We start from the raw sequence: 21,499 nt of genomic DNA on the forward strand, positions 1-21,499 counted from the left end.
TGTGCTGGGGAGAGAAGCTGCTGTTGCTAACAGGTATGAGGAGGCAGCAGACCCAGGCCCCTCCAACTAGCCTGGGCCATAGTAATTAGTAACCCCCCCCCCCCCCCCATCGTCCTTGGCTGTACTATATCGATCTCTGGGAAAAAGTGACATCACTTCTCACCTCAGTGATGTCACTATCAAAGTGTATAGGTAGATTGCATTCTCATGAATATTGGTCCAAGCCAAAAACTGGATGCCACCATTGTGTGTAGCTAGCAGGAAGACTTTGAAAGTGTTTGAAACATTTTTTATTGTCCTATCTAGTCTTCCCTGAGAACAGAACGATCACTAATGACATAATAGATTTAAACACAAATTTCATAAAAATTTATTTAATTACCCTTATAATAGTCTGTACAATGTATGTCATTCCCACTTGCAAAGACAGTGAGACATTCAAATATATACAAAACACATCCTATAGTATTTATCGTTTTTTTTTCTTTGTCTCTTCGGTATAAAATGGTAAAAGAGCATTTCCCAGCTCTCATTTGAAGCTGCACCTTTGAATTCATCGGAGGTCAGACGCATGGTGGATAAATCCCAGCCTAAGAACCACCACATTTAAAATCCATTTGCAACAGATTAAATTTTCCATAGAAGAAAACACTGCATCATATCTGATCAGGAGAGTTCTGTGCAGCAACCTGAAAAAATAAATCAATGCCTCCAAGTTCAAGTATTCACATATTATATAAATCTTCTTTTAGCATAAACTAGGGTCAGTCACACAAACATAAAAAAAGGAGCAGCAGTGCCCTGTCCTGCGGTCTGTATTCTCTCCGCACGTGGCCTTTCTGGCCTCAGTCTTCCTCCTCTCAGGAGTCCTGGCCGTCTCTGGAGTACAAGACTGCACCCCGGAAATATACTTCCCTGTACGCCAGACATCATGCTTTAATAGGGTTTGCAGACTGTTTAGGGTCGTAGCCATAGAGGAAAGTAGCAGAAATCACAAACATCGCCCCAAAGAAAAATACACTGCAAAAAACAGAAGGAACAGCACACTTTAGTACCGTACATGTATCATTTTTATTCACAAGCATATGAGCAACAAGCTGTCTAAGCCAAATATTGTGTGTGTATTATTCCAACCGAACAAGACAGACATGACTAATGCTGCCCATCCACTACTAGAGGTGGGGATGACGGCACGATTACGACATAGTAATCGCGCCGTTGTCCCCCTAGGGGTGAAGTGCATACACTGAAAGTTCAGTGTATACAGATCAATCATCCCCGAACATGGCAACCTGACGGCGACCGTCAGGTTCGGGTGATGATAGTTGTTAAAAATGACCAGAGGGCACGCGCATCGCTGGTTGTTTTTAACATTTTACTGTCCGATTTGCGGACGATTGCATGATAACGACGTCGTTATCGTGCAATCACCTGTCAAAATCGCCAAGTGGATTGGCAGCATAAGCCAGAAAGTAAGCTAGAAACAGAGAATTTTCCGGCAGATAAGAACCATTTGGCCCATCTAGTCTGCCCTTTTTTACCATTTGGTAACCTCAACCCAGGGTGAACCTCAGTTCTTTGTAAGGATATTTTTATGCCTATCCCAAGTATGTTTAAATTACTCTACTATCTAAGCCTCTACCACCCCTGATGGGAGGCTACTCCACTTATCCACTAGCTTTTCCATTAAGCAATATTTCTTCAAATTTCCTTTGAACCTCCCTCCCTCTAGTCTCAGTGTATGTCCTCGTGTTCTAGTACTTGTCTTCTTTTAAAGAATGTCTCCCTCCTGCACCTTGTCAAAACCCTTGATATATTTGAAATTTTCTATCGTGTCCCCCCTTTCCCTCCAAACTATACATATTGAGATCTTTTAGTCTTTCCTTGTAAGTTTTGTGATGTAGACCTTGCACCATTGTAGTTGCCCTTCTTTGCACAGTCTCTAATGTATTTAAATCTTTCTGGAGATATGGCCTCCAGAACTGAACACAGTATTCTAGATGAGGCCGTACCAATAACCTATGTAGGGGCATTATTACCTCTTGCTACGGATTCCTCTCCCTATGCAACCAAGCATCTGACTTGCCTTTCTCATTGCTTTGTTACATTGCTTACCTGCCTTTAAGTCACCGGAAATAGTGACTCCTACATCCCTTTCCTCCTCTGTAATTTCCATTAGAGTACCCTTGATACTATATTTTATCTTTGAGTTCTTGAGACCCAGGTGCATGATTTTGCATTTTTTAGCATTAAACTGTAGTTGCCACGTTCTTGAACATTCCTCTAGTCTACCTAGATCCTCCAACATTTGTCTTACCCTCTCCTGGTGTGTCTACCCTATTGCATATTTTTGTGTCATCTGCAAAAAGGCATACTTTCCCTTTAATACCATTTGCAATGTCACCAACAAAGATATTAAAAAGCACTGGTCCAAGTACAGAACCTTGGGGTACACCACTTGTCACAATTCCCTCCTGAGACTGCACTCCATTTACTACAACTCTCTGTTTCCTATTCTGCAACCAAGTTCTTATCCATTTAACAGTCTTAGAATCCAGTCTCAAATGTTCTAGCTTATTTATCAGTCTGCGATGTGGGACCGTGTCAAAAACCTTACTAAAATCTAGATAAGCTACATCTATGGCCCCCCTTGATCTATTACTTTAGTCACCCAGTCAAAAAAATCAATAAGATTTGTTTGGCATGATCTTCCCCTATAAAGCACATACAAAAGAAAGAATCCCGCACTAAGGGCCTGATTCAGCAAGGATCAGCCAATTGTTGCGTACCGCGCATGCATCGCATTGTGCATGCGCGAACCAGCCACTGCAATCAGGACTGTGATCGCAGAGTGATTGACAGGAAGTGGTGTTTGTGGGTGGTGATGGGGGGGGGGGGGTGGTTGGCGAAACGCAGGCATGCCAGTGCGTTTGAACGCCATTGCAGGGGCATGCGTACATTATCCACTGCAATACCATATGCAGCTTGTGTACTCGTAGCGTGTGAGGAGGTTAGTATTTCCTGAGTAAGGTCAGAGCTAGTGCAAGTGTGCATGAGGCTGCAATGGTACTCGATGTTTCAGTTTCACAGTTTTGCTAAGGATTACGGATGTGTGTAAGGTAAAGTGGACCTCCTTATGCTGTGCTGCGATGGCATAGCGGTCGTCGCAATGTATTAGCATACTATCGCAATGAAACTGCGTGCGGAATTGCTATTGCAATCCTTAATGAATCAGGCTCTAAGTACTGTAATATAATATTTTATATATCTTTGTATATGACAAGTGGGAGATTGTTACCACTAGACTGTAAATAAATACTTACAAATATTTATTCAATATTGAATAATAATTTAGTGGTGGTGCTACCTACTGACTAAACACATTCAAAACAAGTATCACTTATACTTGATCATTTATATAAGTTAATACATGTATAAAGGTAAGGACAATATACAGCAGTGAACAACAGTTTTAATCACTTTTTTCATTCTTTTGACACGTTCTATTACAATTTCATATTCCGCTTGCTCTAAACCTATATATATATTTTTTTTAAATAAATGTTATGATTTACACATAATTCTGCCATTATACAGTATGCGATGTTACCAGTGTTATGTTTTAGGGTATACCAAAAAAAGAATGGTTTTATATGTTACAATTCTGGAGATTGTAGTGCACTATTATAAACTTACTACTTTCTCTCCCTTTTTTGTTTTGAATATGATCTCCCCATAGTAAACTCATGCTGTTTGGGATCCTGTAAAATGTTGTATTTGAGATGCTCCACAACTCTTTCTTTTAATAGTGATTCCATTATTTTCCCTACCACTGATGTAAGGCTCACTGGTTGGTAGTTACTTGCCTTTTCCTTGCTTCCAGTTTTGTGCAGTGGAACTACATTCGCACTTTTCCAGTCCCCTGGAATTACTCCTGTAGCTAGAGACTGGTTGGATAATTTGGTTAATGGTGTTACCAGCACCTCTTTAAGCTCTTTTAATATCCTTGGATGTATCCCATCTGGCCCATTGATTTGTCCACTTTCAGTTTTGTCAGTTCTGTTAGGACCTTTTCCTCTGTAAATATACTTGTATCTACCTCATTATTATGTATATTGTTGCAACTTAACTGTGGCCCCTTCCCCTCTCCTTCTATACCCTGGGGTGCCTCGAGACACATGCAGGGGTGTCTCAGGTTGGTGGTCCAGCACCAAATCAAATTATTTATGGTCAATGTAAGAGCAAAAGCATAAAATATGTGGTCAGACCAAAGTGCAACCCTGTCCACCATCACACAACTGAAGCTTAGGATGACAGGTAAGCACAAGTTACCTAAGCAATCATTTTTTTCAGAATTTCTCAATAACAAACTTTTGGCTTAGAGGTGCAGTGAAAAAAATGCTGATACTCTAGGGCGCCGTTATTCAAGAAAGTTTGGGAACCACTGATTTAGATGATCTGCTATGGCCTTGTCGCCCTCCACCAGACTCTCACTGTCTGTCTAGTGATTGGGTTGGTAAATGGGCAGACTTGAAGGTAATTGGGTGGATTTGTGGTGTGCACGAGAGAAAAATAGATTGACCCATATACAGCATGCTTGATTTGCTACTAGTTATCATCACCAGTGCACACCTGTAGCTAAGCTGGGTGTAAAAGATACACCTGGAACAGCTCTGCATTGCGGCGCCCAAGAGTATCAGAATTTTTTTTCATGGTACCTGGAGGCCAAAAGATTCTTATTGAGAAATTCAGAAAAAAATATAAAATGAAGTAAATTGTGTGTAGATGTTATCCTTAGGGTCAGTAATGTGCTGGTGATCAGGGCTGCGCTATGAAAACCAGTGCTGGTAGCTGCCAATCACATGGACCATAAATAATTTGATTTGGTCCTGGAAACCCAACCTGTAACACCAATGCAAGAGCCCCGTGGCACCCAATTTGGGAATCACTACCATATAGTATACATGTAGTTGGGAAAATTGATAGTATTTTGAGGATTTTTTTTGTATGCAATTTGATAAAAATTTTTAACTTCCTATAGACTGCCCATACAATACATGTATATGCTAGCCCATGTAGCATATAGGATTCCTAAAGGGCCCACCATGTAGTGGTTGCTATCTCTACGGCTATGACACTTAAAGCACATATAGACAACCCTATAAATAACAGCTTATCACGTGCTGCATAACCTTATGGTCACCACATATTGTGGCGACAATAAACCTTATAGTCTTTTGATAGATCTGAAATGGGACTATACCTGGAAGGGACAAAGTCCTGTAGCCAAAAGTAGGAGATAAGTGTTGAAAGAATGATGGAGAGAGAGGTGGCGAAGCCTTTCAGGATATTATCGGCATATTTAATTACAGCAGCAATGACCAATCCACCCAGAGCCTGCAAAGGTAATGAGAAAACAAATGATTGATTCCAAACCTTGTGTCTGTCTGCACATCTCAACCAGAATGGAATAAATTGTAACATCCAGAAAAAAAATATTATCAACATTAATGGCTTGTTGTGTTTTTAGATATCTTTATCAGTATACGTTTTTTTTATTACCAAGTTGTTGCTTTTTATACTAAACCAAACTTATGTTCACACAAATCATTTTGTAAAGAAAAAAATATTTTTTAACTAAATAAAAAGGCTTATTATAAACTTATTTTTCCTATGGTAATGGATCACATGAGCTACTGTGATTTCACCTCTATTTATTAAGATGATCCTAATCATAAACCGTTCTTGAGTCTCTCTCAAGATACCCCTATACAGCTTGCATGGTGCATTGGGAGGCACCTCACTACATAGAAAGGAGCTGGGTGCATCCTTAGGCTCCCATCTTCCTGCTCCCCCAGGTGCTTGCTGTGTGGGTATACAATCGGGAAGCTGGCTAGGGTTAGGCACTTAGAGGGGGGAGGTTAGGGTTAGGCACCCCTAAGGAGGGTTAGGGTTAGGGGGGTTAGGTTAGTAGATACTTACCTTAGGACGATCAGGATTTCCAGCGCTGTCGGGCTTCTGCTGCCGGGCTCTGCTGGTTTGTCGGGCTGCCGCTGCTGGGATTTGAACTCCCGGCCATGCGGCAGCCGGTATATCATACCGATTCTGCTGTGTGATGTTCGGCAGAGCCGGCCCTAGCCAATTCAGTGCCCTAGGCAAAATTTTGGCTGATGCCCCCTTGCCCCCTAGCATGTATTATATATAAAATATAATTGTTTTTTATTTTATATATATATATATATATATATATATATATATATATATATATATATATAGTGATAGAGAACGGCAGGCAATCAAGGAGACTGTAGAAATAATAAATCTTACTGCAGCTTAATGGTCAACGTTTCAGAGTAACCACCGTAACCGTAACCTTTTATTTCATCTAGCGCCTTTAGATTATGCCATATTGAGTAGTGCTTTATCTATCTATATACCATACACCACTCTGTTTGATATTCATGTTGTTGCCATGAGTTAGAGTTCAGTGGTTTGTTGTGTGGAGACTGCTCTTGCACTGTTATGTATACAATGGATATGTTCCGCTTCCACCGATTCAGACATGTTTATACTGATGTTTTAATGTTGCTATATTATTTTTATTGGGTGGTTAGCGATGCATTTGAAGTTATTAGAATGATGATATGACTCCATGACTCTCCTCTACAGCATATGCTATCCGCATGTTTTTATGGTTGTCATGGTGATGGTGTTTGCACTGTGTTTCTGGCAGACCACTCCCCCAGGTGAGTTCCAGACTTGCCAGCAGTCGCTCTGGTGACGTCATTGGGACCAGCCGGGCGGGAGATGAGAGCTGCATGCATCACGCTGGTGGTAAGTTATATATTTGTATGTTTGTTTTACATTTGTTGTATTCAGTCTTGATAAAGGAGGTCACTCCGAAACGTTGACCATTAAGCTGCAGTAAGATTTATTATTTCTACAGTCTCCTCGAGTGCTTGTCGTTTTCTATCACTCTATATCTATACTTCCATGAATATGGCACAGGAGCATGTTGTCTTAAACAGACTATCACTATCTACACACACACACACACACTAAAAGGCCGGCACCCCACCTTGCAGTTCCACCATGCCAAGGGGCCGCTAGATAACCTGCAAAAGCTAGTGGCACTCGGTCTTGCAAAAAAAATGCATTACTCGATGCAAACCACCAAGTTACAGGAACATATCCTTAGGTAGTCAACGTTTAATTTTTAATGAAAAAATGTTGTCACAAAATTTTTACATATTGAGTGTTCACCCCAGGCATATGATGATTGTCCATATATTATTTATATATAATATATATAAAAAAGAACAGAGTTGTGAATATTAAAGTACCGTATATACTCGAGTATAAGTCGACCCGAATATAAGCCGAGGTACCTACTTTTACCACAAAAAACTTGGAAAACTTATTGACTCGAGTATAAGCCTAGGGTGGGAAATGGCAGCAGCTGGTAGTGCCCCCAGTAGTAATTCCCCCTGGTTGTGCCCCCAGTAGTAATCCCTCCTGGTAGTGCCCCCAGTGGTAATCCCCCCTTTCAGTGCCTCCAGTAGTAATCCCCCCTTTCAGTGCCTCCAGTAGTAATCCCCCCCTTCAGTGCCTCCAGTAGTAATCCCCCCCTTCAGTGCCTCCAGTAGTAATCCCCCCCTTCAGTGCCCCCAGTGGTAATCCCCCCCTTTTAGTGCCCCCAGTAGTAATCCCCCCCCTTTTAGTGCCCCCAGTAGTAATCCCCCCCCTTTTAGTGCCCCCAGTAGTAATCCCCCCCTGGTAGTGCCCCCAGTAGTAATCCCCCCCTGGTAGTGCCCCCAGTAGTAATCCCCCCCTGGTAGTGCCCCCAGTAGTAATCCCCCCCTGGTGGTGCCCCCAGTAGTAATCCCCCCCTGGTAGTGCCCCCAGTAGTAATCCCCCCCTTTTAGTGCCCCCAGTAGTAATCCCCCCCTTTTAGTGCCCCCAGTAGTAATCCCCCCCTGGTAGTGCCCCCTGTAGTAATCCCCCCTGGTAGTACCCCCAGTGGTAATCCTCCCTTTTAGTGCCCCCTGTAGTAGTCCCCCCCTGGTAGTGCCCCCTGTAGTAATCCCCCCCTGGTAGTTACCCCAGTGGTAATCCCCCCTGTTAGTGCCCCCTGTAGTAATCACCCCCTGGTAGTGCCCCCTGTAGTAATCGCCCCCTGGTAGTGCCCCCCACCAGTAGAGAGAGACGTAATAAGAATAATAAAAAAAAAAAAAAATCACTTACCTGAAACCCGCGCTCCTGGTCCCGCCGCTAACAGCTCCTCCGGCCACTTTGAATGGGAGAGACGTCATTACTCATGACGTCTTTCCCATTACCCACTGCGGGAGCAGCAGCAGCCGATGAGAGGCTGCTGATTACAGCAAACACACAGCTGCCGGCTCCGGCGGCTGTGTGTTTGTGCTGTGTAGTGCTGACCGAACTCCGTCCGTTCAGCGCTACATTTCACTCGAGTATAAGCCGAGGGGGTACTTTTTCAGCACAAAAAATGTGCTGAAAAACTCGGCTTATACTCGAGTATATACAGTAGGTGTTTTTACACTTTGAAGAGAAGCCTTGGTGAGTGAACTCTGGGCCTGATTCAGAGCCGCTCGTAAGCGGCCGCTCGTTCGCACAACTGCGCATGCGTATGGGTTGTAATACGTATGCGCGAACCAGTCATTGCGGTCGGAAATTGTGTGCTAGCAAAATAGCGAATGCCTGCTAATTTGAGTGACAGAATGAGGCGTTTGTGGATGGTAACAGGGGAAGGTGCTTGAAAACGGGGAGTGGAGATCCGAATGCAGGCGTGCCAAAAGGTCAAAACGGGCGTTTTAAGGGTGTGCATAATTAACAAAGCAGCGTCATCGACCACGTCACTTGGTTGTTTCTTAGCCTGAACTGGTCGCATGATTGCGGTAGGAAAATCCAACCACAAGCACTGCGAGCAGTTCAGATGCCTTTCAATGTACTCGATTAATCAAATAAATAGCAGAGATGACGTAGGATGCGAGCGGCCAGGGGGCGTCTTTACAAAATAGCGAGCGCATATTTAGTTTGCTCGCTCAGACATAGAGGCGTCAACAGACCGCAAAGAGCGAACACTCAATTTAAATAGCCGGCCCCTTTTTCTAAACGAGCGAGCGCAAATAGCGTCCGGCTCTGAATCAGGCCCTCTGTTCTTTTTTCTATGGATTTGGTAGTCGTGGAGCACCATTGATGCCATCACCCCAGGTTAAGCCTAAATTGCAAACATACAGTGAGTGCTGGCTGTCATTTGAATAAATATACACATACATATATATATATATATATATATATATATACATACACACACATACATTAATATATATATATATATATATATACATACATTAATATATATATATATATATATATATATATATAAACACAAAACACACAGCAGGCAGCACTCCTCATAGGTATCCCCGCAAAAGGATCCAACATACATCGACTGGAAGGCGGCACTTGGAAAACACCAACCGGCAGTGATACCCTTCAACGTTTCGAGAATTTTAATGTCTCGTCTTCAGGATACTATATATATATATATATATATATATATATATATATATATATATATAAAAATAAAACACACTCCAGACGCTTTCAGAGTAGGTAGCAGCAGGAGTCAGCAACGCTCTCTGTGCCCAGTGGATACCAATCCCACAGTCCCTCTCATACTGTCTCTAAGTTAGCCTGAGCTAGCTAAACTTACTGAAAGTGAGGAAGCCCTGGCTGGCTCTTTTTTCTTGATGCCACAAATGCTGCTGCTACACTGCGGATGCCCGGCCCGAGTGCTGGGTTCCGGTAGCGGCGGCTCATGCAGAGGCAGAGGGTAAGTCGTCACTTACGGCTCTGCTCCGCAAAGGTCCATGGGAGGAGTGGCCATGGCTGGGCATGCGCTCCTGCGGCCATCTTTCCTCCTCCTGCAGCCAGAATGAGCTTCTGTGCAGAAGCTCATTCTGACCGGTCACAGTCACCTGACCGGCTGACAGGTGCGCTGCCAGGTCGGAGCATAGCACCGATCGCGGCAGCGGTGTGTGGTAGGCAGCGGCAGAGCCTTGAATGCCCCTAGGTATTCAGTCACCCCTAGGCATTAGCTTATTATGCCTAATGCCTAGGGCCGGCTCTGACGTTTACAGCGCTGGGGAAATATATGCGGTACATCGACAGAGGACACCTCTGAACCCTGCTACGGCAGGCACAGAAAAGTATAAGAGGAATAATTGTAACATTTTACCTTGCTTTGGTTATCCTTAAAAAACAAAAAAACAAAAAAAACACACTTGAAGTGGGAATTCTGGCGCCTGGATTTCGAGGGCCGGCATCCCGGCTGCAGGCAAGTAACTACATCCTGATGCAAGGGCTCCTGCCTTGGATTAGAAATTAATTACATTGCTTACTGGATGTCAGAGTTGGGGGTGACTTCTGCTAATTTAGGGGTGGCCCCCAGATGTTGTAAAACTATACATCCCAGCATGCCATGCCCTGCTATTTGGCCATGCTAAAAATGTTGCAACACATGCTGGGATTTGTAGTTCAACAACAGCTGGAGGGCCGCTTATTGCCCTCCCCTGCATGGCTGACTCCTTGTATGCTGATTACTAGAACGGTCCCTGTATTGTTTAACGGTCACTAGAATAGTCCCTGTATTAAATACCTGTTACTAGAATTGTGCTTGTTTTATATATCGGTCACTAGAATGATCCCTGCATTATTTATCAGTCACAGGAATTGTCCTTGCATTCTATACTGGTCACTAGAATGTTTCCTACAGGTATATTACATATCAGTGACTAGAATGGTCCCAGTTTTGTATATCGGCCACGAAAATGGTCCCTGTATTGTATATTGATCATGAGAATGGTCCCTGTGTATTGAATATTGGTCACTAAAATTGTTCCTGCAATGTATATCTGTCACTAGAAAACAGTTTTATCAGATTTAGGGCTTGTAGGTGTATTTGTTTATAGCTCTTTGACATAATATTTCATTAGCTATTTAAAGCACATCCACATTAGACAACCTACACCTAGAGGTTATAACGTGTCTTTCCCCATTGCAATGCGCTGGTATAAGATCCGAGCCACTAGTTTGTCTACCCCCAAACTAAAAGTTGACAGCCAGCCCCTGGCCCACCCTGCACCCACGATTTATATCTGCAGTGCCAAATCAGCTACTGGGCATCAAAACAGCACCACGGCTCCGCACTCTAACACAGCAGGGGTGGCGCCAGACTGCGATGACAGCCACTGTAAATATAGTAAGTAAATATAGCCCCATGTCTTTAGTAGAAGGTAACAGACTAATAAAACCAGGTAGCTATATTTATTTTTAAGTAGCCTAATATTTAAGCTTCAGCTGCTGGAAGGAGTGTTAAAAATAACATCTAAACTTAATTTCACACTATCAAAATCCCTACGTTTCTGGGGGGCCAAGGAGGCCCCCAGACCCCGGCCCTTTACTTTAAATTTCGGAACCAGCGAATCTACTTTCCCACTTATTCAACTGAGCTCAAACTAAAAGTACAAGTAAAGATCATATGCTATATTTTACTACAGACAGACTGTTTATTCACAGCGAGCACATGGGCCACAGTCCCTCACACAGTTGGCCACACCCCCCAGCCAAACACATCAATCATAGTGCCCCCCTATAATTTTTTCCTGGATCCACCCCTGTACATCTATGAATCAGGCCCTTCGTTTGCTGCATTTATAGATTATTTCAGTTCAATTCAGCATGAGCCTGTGTGTGTTCATTATGTAGTTTTTGCTAATGGTAAACCAAATAGTGATTGTTGCATTTCCATACAATTATCAGTGCTCTACCATCACCAGATGGACTATAGTTTCTGTCTCATTCATCAACACATCCCTTAGTACTGCAAAATGCACTTATTCAATGACATGTTGCAAATTGCATAAAAGATGCTTTAACCTAGGGGTGGGCAATAAGCAGCCCCCCCTGCTGTTGTAGAACTACACATCCCAGCATGCCCTGCCACAGTTTTGCTATTTGATCATGCTAAAACTGTTGCATGGCATGCTGGGATGTGTAGTTCAACAACAGCTAGAGGGCCGCTTATTGCTACCCTTGCTTTAACCTATAGTAACCAGTCTGACATTAAATTATATTATTATTCTGCTAGATAAGCAACCGATACATTTCAAGGGGCGCAATTGGAGTCACTTTAATCTTCCAATGTATTTAGCTAGCTATAACAAACAAACCTAACCATAAAGCAGGAAGGAGATGGAGGCCACATATGAAGGCTTGGGGGCTGCCTGTTGACGATCAGTGCACTAGAGTGATCAAAGCTAATATGTGACCTTACTAAAGGGGGAAAGCACATCTGTGTTATTTGTTATTAAGAAACCTTCATTTCTGTCAGCCCTTGACCAGAATTTTTTTTTTTAATCTCTTACCTGAAGTGCCACAACTGTCCAGGTCAGATTATTGTATCCCTGAAAGAATCCTTCCTTGGAGACCTGTTCTCCATCATAAACAAAGACTCCCATGAGACCAAATATCCCACCGAAGAAACCTACACGAAGGTAAAGCAGAAGCTTAGCGATATTATATGCAAGTTAATGGATCTAAAAATGCAGCTAAACAACTTAAAACATTTTTGTGCCCATCCTGCATCACCTGTGCAGTCTCCACTATATGAAGGTCATGAACCAAGCTACACCACCACCTAAGCAAACCCGCCTAACTGCATATGATATGGCAACCCCCCCCCCCCCCCCGAGAATAAACCTCCAGATTTACATATCTTTTAAAACAGTTCCAACTCTTTTTGTTGGTTTAGAAAGGCTGTCTGTGTCCTTATATTAGGGCTAATTGGGAGCAAAATAAAGGAGTAACTTTGCACCTGGGCAAATCCATATTTCACTGCAGACTTAAAATTAGGAGGGACATGTCCTAACTCAAACCTAAATTCATGTGTAAAAATAAAGGCCAGCATTTGTGGGCTATATGTCTAAGCAGCCAGTATTTACCCTTCATACAAAAAAATAAATAAATGGATTTACACCCCTTGCATTGCAACGTGGTTGTCCAGGTGCAAAGTAACTTTTTTTTTTGCTTTACCCCCAGCTTTTCCCTCATTGCCCTATAACATACTTTGAATGTTCAGTGATTAAAAGGAGACTTATGTTGCTTACCTGTTAAGTCTCTTTCTTCGACTCCATAGGGGGCACAGGGAGAACACTGGGTATAGCATGGAGAGGAGAGTCTGGACACCAAATAGTTAAATGCAGATACCTACAAGGCCAGGCTCCCTCTCCTCTATACCCTGTCCCCAGCCATCAGCTTAATTTGCAAGCCCAGGGCAGGAATGAGGCAGAGGAGAAGGAAGTCCGGCACACACACAAAACCATGCAGACAATGGAGAATACAACCAGACAGGTCACCAAGGAAACACACCACGGCAGTCAGGTGTTTCAGGGTGGGCGCCCTATGCCCCGTATGGAGTCGAAAAAAGAGACTTAACAGGTAAGCAACATAAGTCTCCTTTTCTTCTTCCTCCACTAGGGGGCACGGGGAGAACACTGGGATATCCCAAAGCTTGTTCCCTTATGGGAGGGAACGCTCCTGAACTGCAGTGAGCACAGAATGCTCTAAGGCGGAGTCCGAAGACGGAAATGTATCAAAGGCATAAAATCAAAAGAAAGTATGAGCCGATAACCATATGGAAGCCTTATAGAGCTGTTTAGCCAAAGTCCCACAGCGCGCTGCCCAAGAAGTCCCCACTAACCGGGTGGAATGGGCAGTCACCACGGTAGGGGCAGGAAGGTTCGCCAATGTGTAAGCCTGGCGGATAGTGAAATGGAACCAGCATGCCAAGGTTTATTAAGCAGCCGGCTAGCCCCTCTTGTGAACACCATACAGAACGAACAGAGAATCCGACTTGCGAATATCACTGGTCCTGTTCACGTAAAGCCGGAAAGCCACCACAACGTCCAAGGAGGTTTCTGGCTAAGTAGAATCTGAAACTTAAAAAGAGGGAACCACAAATTCCTGAATGATGTGAAAGCGTTGGCCAGAAGAAAAACGGTTTTCCACGTAAGCCAACGTAGTTCAACTGTCTGTATTGGCTCAAAGGGAGCTGACTGGAGATCCAAGGACAGGTTTCAGCGAGCCACTGGAGATACAAATGGTGGTTGAACAAGGAGAACTCCCTAAAAGAAAGTCTGCACATCAGACAACAGCGCTATCTGCCGCTGGAAAAGGTGGAAAACCTGGACCTTGAAGGAAGACAGCCAAAGGCCAAAATCCAGGCCTGTCTGTAGAAAATCAAGCACACGGGAGAGGCGAAAAGATCTGGGGTTAAGACCCTTAGAGTCACACCAAGCAAAATAAGTATGCCAAACCCGGTGATAGACTTGCTGAAGAAGGCTTCTAATATTCAACATGTTTGTTATTACCCTTCTGGAGAACCCCTTCACTCTTAAGACGGATGTCTCAAGAGCCACCCTGTCAAAGCAAGATGGGCCAGAACTGAATGGAAGCACGGACCCTGTGACAGAAGATCTGGCCGCAGAGGAAGACGCAGTGGAGCATCTATGGAGAGACCCAGCAGATCTGCGTACCACACTCATTGTGGCCAATCTGATGCACCAGAATCATCATGATGAGCAGGAGTTAACATGGATTTCCGCCAGTTGATAATCCACCCGTGTGACTGGAGAAGTTCCACAGTCAAATGGATGTGATTCCTGAGGACAGACGGAGACTGGGCCAGGAGGAGTAGGTCGTCCAAGTAAGGAAAGATCCGCACGCGCTGCCATTACATCCATGACCTTCGTGAGCACACAAGGGGCCGTGGACAGACCAAAAGGCAACACCTGAAACTGATAATGGTTGTTTCCTACCGCAAACCTGAGGAAGCGCTGGTAACTGTCTCTGATGGGAATATGCAAATATGCATCCTGTTTATCCAACGATGCTATAAAGTCCCCCGGCTCCATCGCCAGAATGATGGAGTAAAGGTAGTCCATGCGAAATCTGGGAATTCGGAGGAACCTGTTCAAATGCTTCGGGTGGAAATGAGCAGTTCGGTTTCTGGACCAGAAAAAGATTGGTGTAAAAACCCTGTCCTCTCTGAGACGGGGGGGACGGCAATTATTACCTTGGAAGTCAAGAGAGAGCGAATAGACACCTCAAGAGCTTCTGCTTTTCCTGGTTGTGCGTGAAGTCCAGTGGAAACATACCGGGATGATGGACGCTGCTGAAAAGTTAAAGGGTAGCCCTGAGACATGATGCCTCTTACCCAGGCATCTGTCGTGGTTTCCATCCACACTGCCGAAAAAAGTAGAAGCCGGTGTCCAAGCCCGGAGTCCCATGGGTAGAGGCCCGCCTCATCATGCGGCAGGCTTGTCCACTGGTTTAGTAGCAGGACGTCTGGTAGATCAGGACTGCTTACCTTGGGGCTTATAGTTCTTGGAGACAGAACTTTGGCTTCTGGGAAATGGCTGACCTCTGGCTCTACCCTACGAATGAAACGAGCGAGAAACTGAAGTCCTAGGCCTGGGCAGAACTAATGAAGGCAAGAGAGCAGACTTAGACGCCGCCAGTATAGCCACAATCTTGCCTAACTCAGGTCCAAACTGAATGTCCATTGAATAAGGAAGGGCCTCTGGAGCATTTTTGGATTCCGTATCCGCCCTCCATGTGTGCAACCAGAGCACTCTCCTAGCTGCCACAGCAGAAGCGAAAACCTTAGAGCAGAGGTTACCAAACGCGGTCCTCAAGGCTCCCCAACAGGTCAGGTTTTAGAGATATCCATGGTTAAGCACAGGTGGCTTAATTAGTACCTCAGTCAATTTAATTTAAGCACCTGTGCTCAAACATGGATCTCTCTAAAACGTGAACTATTGGGGTGCCTTGAAGACCGCATTTTGGAACCTCTGCCTTAGAGGTTAAAATTCCTTAATTTATGACCACTTCGGACAGGTAGGAAGCTGCCTCCCTAACATGCCCCACCTGGGACAACAGGTCCCCCCTGTGAGTACTCGAAGTAAGCCCGTCTTCTAAAGCATCCGCCCAGCGTCTGATAGCTTTAGCCACCCAGGAAGACAAGCAAGAGCACCCGCATTAACATAAATAGTCTTCAGGAATTTTCTAACTTCCTATCCGTGGGATCCTTAAGTGAAGCAGTGTTAGGAATAAGAAGAAGAGACAACCTAATAAGACGGGTTATATGGGTGTCCACAGGGGGAGAAGATTCTCACTTAGCCCTATCCGCTGCGGGGAGAGGGTAAAAATTAGTAATACGCTTAGACACTTGAAAGTTCCTATTAGGGTGGGACCACGCCTCCGCTAAGAGGTCTTCTAGCTGTGCTGAAGAAGGAAATTGTGCTGAAGAAGGAAATTCAGTCACCGCCTTCTTCTGTCTTTTAAATACAGGTGCCTTTAATCTAGGAGGCTGCTCGGAATCCTCAACCAGTAGAGCAGATTTTACTGCTCTGATAGTGGCGAAAAACTCTCGCGTGCAGCAGGCCTGTGTCTGGGAGCTCCAAAGCCGGTTCCTGACTGGATCCTGCAGGGGTAATCGCCTATTGCAGGCTGAAAAGCAACGGGCGCAAAGGCCATAATGCTCCACATCTTTTACAGGTGAGCATCACTAAAGCAGCCCCCCTCCCTGGGAGTCTTATTTTGGGAATTGGTATAGTCGTAGAAATCCCCACACACCAAAATAACAATGGTAAGTAGCAAAAAGGGTCAAAAAAATATGAGATATGGTAAGAACTTATATCTATTTCTACGAAGTCCATAGGGTTCCACAGGATACCTTGGGGTATAGGTGTGACGTCAGTCATCGGGCACCATAGAGTTAAGCTTTCAGCCTCCCAGGATGCACTAGGGTCCCCCTCCTATACCCCGGCCCCGAGCCAAGGCACCTCAGTTAGTTACCAAGCCATAGGCCGGAGGAGGAGAAGGAAGAGAGAGAAAGAAGATCTGGATACACACAAGAATCACACTCTCACCAGAGGGAGACGGAAAAAACGGTGACCAGACCAAAGCCCATCTGCAGCACAGGTGCGACAGGGCGGGAGTCCAGTGGAACCCTATTGACTTCGTAGAAATAGAGATAACAAAGGTAAGTTCTTACCATATCTCATATTTTCTACTTCAGGGTCCATAGGGTATCCACAGGATACCTTGGGGATGTCCCAAAGCAGTATCCTTTAAGGGTGGGGACGCTCCTGTGCTGAAAGGAGAATCCGCCGCCTGAAGGAAGCATCCTGAGAGGCGAAGGTGTCAAACGTATAATATCTCACGAAGGTATGGACAGAGGACCACGTAGCAGCCTTGCAGATCTGGACTGCAGAGGCACCACGTCGAGCTGCCCAAGAAGGGCCCACAGACCTAGTGGAATGAGCCTTCAAAGAAGGAGGAACCGGCAGACCTTCATGAAGATAAGCTTCAGAAATCGCCATACGGATCCAGGCTGCCAAAGTTTGCTTTGAAGCAGGCCAACCCTTTTTACGGAAGCCATAGAGGACAAACAAGGCGTCCGACTTCCTAAACGAAGAAGTGCGGTCAACATAAGTCCTTAAGGCCTGCACAACATCCAAAGTGGCCTCACCCACTGAAAGACCAGGTGAGTTAAAGGCCGGAACAACTATTTCCTCGTTAACATGAAACTGGGAAACAACTTTGGGAAGAAATTCAGGCCGAGTGCGGAGCACTGCCCTGTTCCCATGAAAAATCAAGAAAGGGGGTCTACAAGAAAGAGCCCCTAAATCAGAAACACGTCTGGCCGAAGCTATGGCCAGAAGGAAAACAGTCTTAGCTGTTAGCCATTTAAGATCCACTGAGCAAAGTGGTTCAAACGGCGGTCCCTGGAGAGCCCTCAGGACCACAGCCAAATCCCAAGGCGCCACAGGTGGAACAAAGAGCGGCTGAATGCGGAGAACACCTTGCATAAAGGTGCGCACACCCGGGATTGTAGCAATCCTACGGTGAAACCAGACAGACAGGGCCGAAACCTGTACCTTCAAAGAAGCAAGGCGAAGCCCATGATCTAGTCCCGCTTGTAGGAAGGCGAGTATCCTAGACAGATGAAACTCTCGCGGTGCATAACCTCTTGGTCGACACCACTGGAAGAACGTATGCCACACGCGATGGTATATCCTCGCGGAAGACGGTTTCCGAGCTCGTAACATGGTACGCACTACAGAGCTGGAAAACCCCCTGGACCTCAACATGGCTGTCTCAACAGCCACGCCGTCAAAGACAGCCGAGTCAGGTCCGGGTGAAGACAAGGACCCTGCGACAGAAGGTCCGGTCGTAGCGGCAACCGCAGAGGACTGTCCACGGACAGACCCTGAAGGTCTGAGAACCAGTGCCGTCTGGGCCATGCGGGAGCTATCAACAGGAGCGTCCCTCCTTCCTGTTTGAACTTCCGGATTACCCGTGGAAGAAGGGAAACCGGAGGAAACAGGTATGCGAACCGGAACGTCCACCGGACGGACAGAGCATCCACCAGAGACGCCTCTTCGTCTCTTGTGCGAGACCCGTACACCGGCAACTTGTTGTTGTGCCGGGACGCCATGAGGTCGATCTCTGGAAGACCCCACCTGTCCACCAGCAGTTGAAAAACATCCGGGTGCAGGGACCATTCCCCCGGATGAACGTCCTGGCGACTTAGAAAGTCTGCCTCCCAAGTTAGCACTCCCGGGATGAAGACAGCTGATATGGCCGGAAGATTGCGCTCCGCCCATACCAGGATCCGAGACACCTCTACGAGAGCCGCCCGACTTCGGGTTCCACCTTGCCTGTTTATGTAGGCCACGGTGGTAGCGTTGTCCGACTGGACCTGCACCGGGCGACCCTGGAGAACCCGATGTGCCTGCTGGAGGGCATTGAAGACCGCACGGAGTTCCAAGATATTTATTGGAAGCTCCGCTTCTGTCGGAGTCCACCTGCCCTGGAACAAGTGTGGACCTGACACTGCTCCCCAGCCCCGAAGACTGGCGTCCGTTGTCAACAGGACCCAATTTGGTACCCAGAACGGACGTCCCTTGCTGAGATGGGTCGTCTGTAACCACCAGGCAAGGGACAGGTGAACCTCCGGGGTGAGCACCATCGTCTGGGACTTCAGAGACTGAGGCAGCCCGTTCCACTTGGACAGGATCAGGTGCTGCAGAGGTCTGGAGTGAAACTGGGCATATTCCACCATGTCGAACACCGACACCATGGAGCCCAGTAACCTCATCGCCGAGTGTAGAGACACCCGGTGGCTGTGCAGACAACTGCGCACCCTCGACTGTAAAGCAGAGATCTTTCCCCCCGTCACAAAGATCCTCTGCTGTCCCGAGTCCAATAAGGCTCTGAGGTGCAGAATCCGCCGTGACGGGAGTAGAGTGGACTTCTGCCAGTTTATTAACCAGCCGTGCCGTTGCAGTAGCGCAATGGTCAGGTCCAAGTGGCGCAGAAGGAGCTCCGGAGATCCTGCCACTAATAAAAGGTCATCCAAGTACGGCAACATGCGGACTCCCTGCAGCCGCAGAGAAGCCGCCATGACCGCCATCACCTTGGTGAACACACGCGGTGCTGTCGCCAGGCCAAAAGGTAACGCCCGAAACTGAAAGTGGTCGCTGCGGATTGCAAACCTGAGGAACTGTTGATGGCGCAAAAGAATAGGGACATGCAGGTAAGCGTCCTGTATGTCCAATGACACCATGTAGTCCCCAGGTTCCAGCACCAGAATGATGGACCGTAGGGTCTCCATCCGAAACTTCGGCACCCGCAAAGACTTGTTGAGAGCTTTGAGGTTGAGAATCGGACGATACGACCCATTGGGTTTCTGCACCAAAAAAAGATTTGAATAGAAACCCTGGCCCCTCTGGGAGAATGGAACATGCACTATAACTCCAGCCTGGAGCATAGTGTGCAAGACCTTCCGCAGCTCCGTGGCCTTGTTCCGGTCTGATGGTAGTCCCGTGGTGAAGAATCGAGCCGGGGGTCTGTGCCGGAAAGAGAGGGCGTACCCGTGGGAGACCACCTCGAGAACCCAAGTGTCCGTCGTGGTGACCGACCAACACTGGGCGAAATGCAGCAGGCGGCCTCCCACTTTGGGATCCCCCAACGGGAGGCCCGGACCGTCAGGCCGCAGGCTTGTCATCAGGCTTAGGGGCCGGACGTCTGGTACTCCATGCCTGCTTCCGGGGCTTGGCCGATTTCTTGGGACCAGCCTGTCGGGGAAAAGACTGTGGTTTGGGCCTGCCCTGGGCCCTATAAGACCGAAAGGACGATGGTCCTGAACCAGAAGGAACCGCGGCCGACGGGAGACATGCCGATTCGGCTGCCGCCAGCGTGGCCACAATCTTGTCCAGATCTGGACCGAAGAGAACTTCTCCGTTAAAGGGCAACGCCTCCAAACCCTTTTTGGAGTCAGCGTCCGCCTTCCAGGATCGCAACCACAAGGTGCGACGAGCAGCCACTGCTGCTGAAGAAATTCGAGACACCAGTGTACTAATGTCTAAGGCCACCTCGTTGATATAAGTGGCCGAATCACGGAGATTACCAATCAACTCCGTTTGTTCGGCCGGACAGTCGGAATCAAAGGACGCCTCCAATGAATCCGCCCAGCGCTCCATCGCTCTGGCAACCCAGCAAATGGCCATAGCCGGCCGCACTGTCCCCTCCGCAAGGGAATAAGCGGACTTCAGGCAGATCTCCACCTTGCGGTCCGTAGCATCCTTAAGGGAGGACATGGATGGTATCGGCAATGTGGCACTACGGACAAGACGTGTCACATGAGAAACCACCTGTGGAGGAGATTCCCACTTAGCAAAATAATTATCCGCGAACGGATAAGCCACTGCCAGGTGCCTCTGCGGCTGGTATCGTTTGCCAGGCTGTTTCCACGCCACCTCTAAATGGTCCATTAACTGACCCGAAAGAGGAAAGACTGTGGCGTCACCCTTCACATCCTTAAAAAAGGCATACTTGGATTTAGCAGCTGGGGGAACTTCGTCCTCAATCACCAAGGCTGTGCGGACTGCCCGAATAAGTCCAGGAATATACACCTTGGACCTAGCGTCAGCGTCCTTAGTATGGAGAGGTTCCTGATCGTAAGGATCCAGAATCTCCCCATCATCAGACGTCCCTTCGTCATCCTCATAAGGAGCCGACAGAGACACCACCGGCCGTTTATGTGGCCGCATCACAGCCTCCCCCTGCAACACATCCGACAAGTGCTGTACAGAACTCGTCAGGGAGTTAACCCACTCCGGCTCCTGAGAGGAGAGGGGAAATAGGGAGACTGCGGGGTACCACCAATTGTCTTGGGAAACCCTGCATGGGTGACGACACCACTGACTGCTGGGACAAACCCATCTGCGTAAATGCAGGCTGCGGAGCTAACTGGCCCACTAAGGTTGTAAGCGCCTGAGCAAAACAAGCCCAGGGCGGCTCCTGTACCGGTGCTGTAACCGTAATAGGCTGCGCCATTGACAAACAC

General features: G+C 46.6%; 1 protein-coding gene across 2 annotated transcripts in view; it reads right to left on the reverse strand.

The window, feature by feature from the left end:
• Positions 1-346: 346 nt before the first annotated feature.
• Positions 347-21,499, reverse strand: part of SLC35A3 (solute carrier family 35 member A3) — a 92,388-nt gene continuing 71,235 nt past the window's right edge. For both annotated transcript variants that reach the window (XM_088481492.1, XM_088481483.1), the window contains exons 6-8: positions 12,450-12,568; positions 5,264-5,397; positions 347-1,020 (exon numbers count right to left, since the gene is read on the reverse strand). In XM_088481492.1, the coding sequence (XP_088337618.1) occupies positions 930-1,020; positions 5,264-5,397; positions 12,450-12,568 (344 nt within the window). In that variant the 3' untranslated portion in view covers positions 347-929. The remainder of the gene's footprint in view (positions 1,021-5,263; positions 5,398-12,449; positions 12,569-21,499) is intronic.

The sequence above is a fragment of the Taudactylus pleione genome, unplaced genomic scaffold (assembly GCF_031769625.1).
Source record: "Taudactylus pleione unplaced genomic scaffold, aTauple2 ptg000017l, whole genome shotgun sequence".
Taxonomy (NCBI): Eukaryota; Metazoa; Chordata; class Amphibia; order Anura; family Myobatrachidae; genus Taudactylus; species Taudactylus pleione.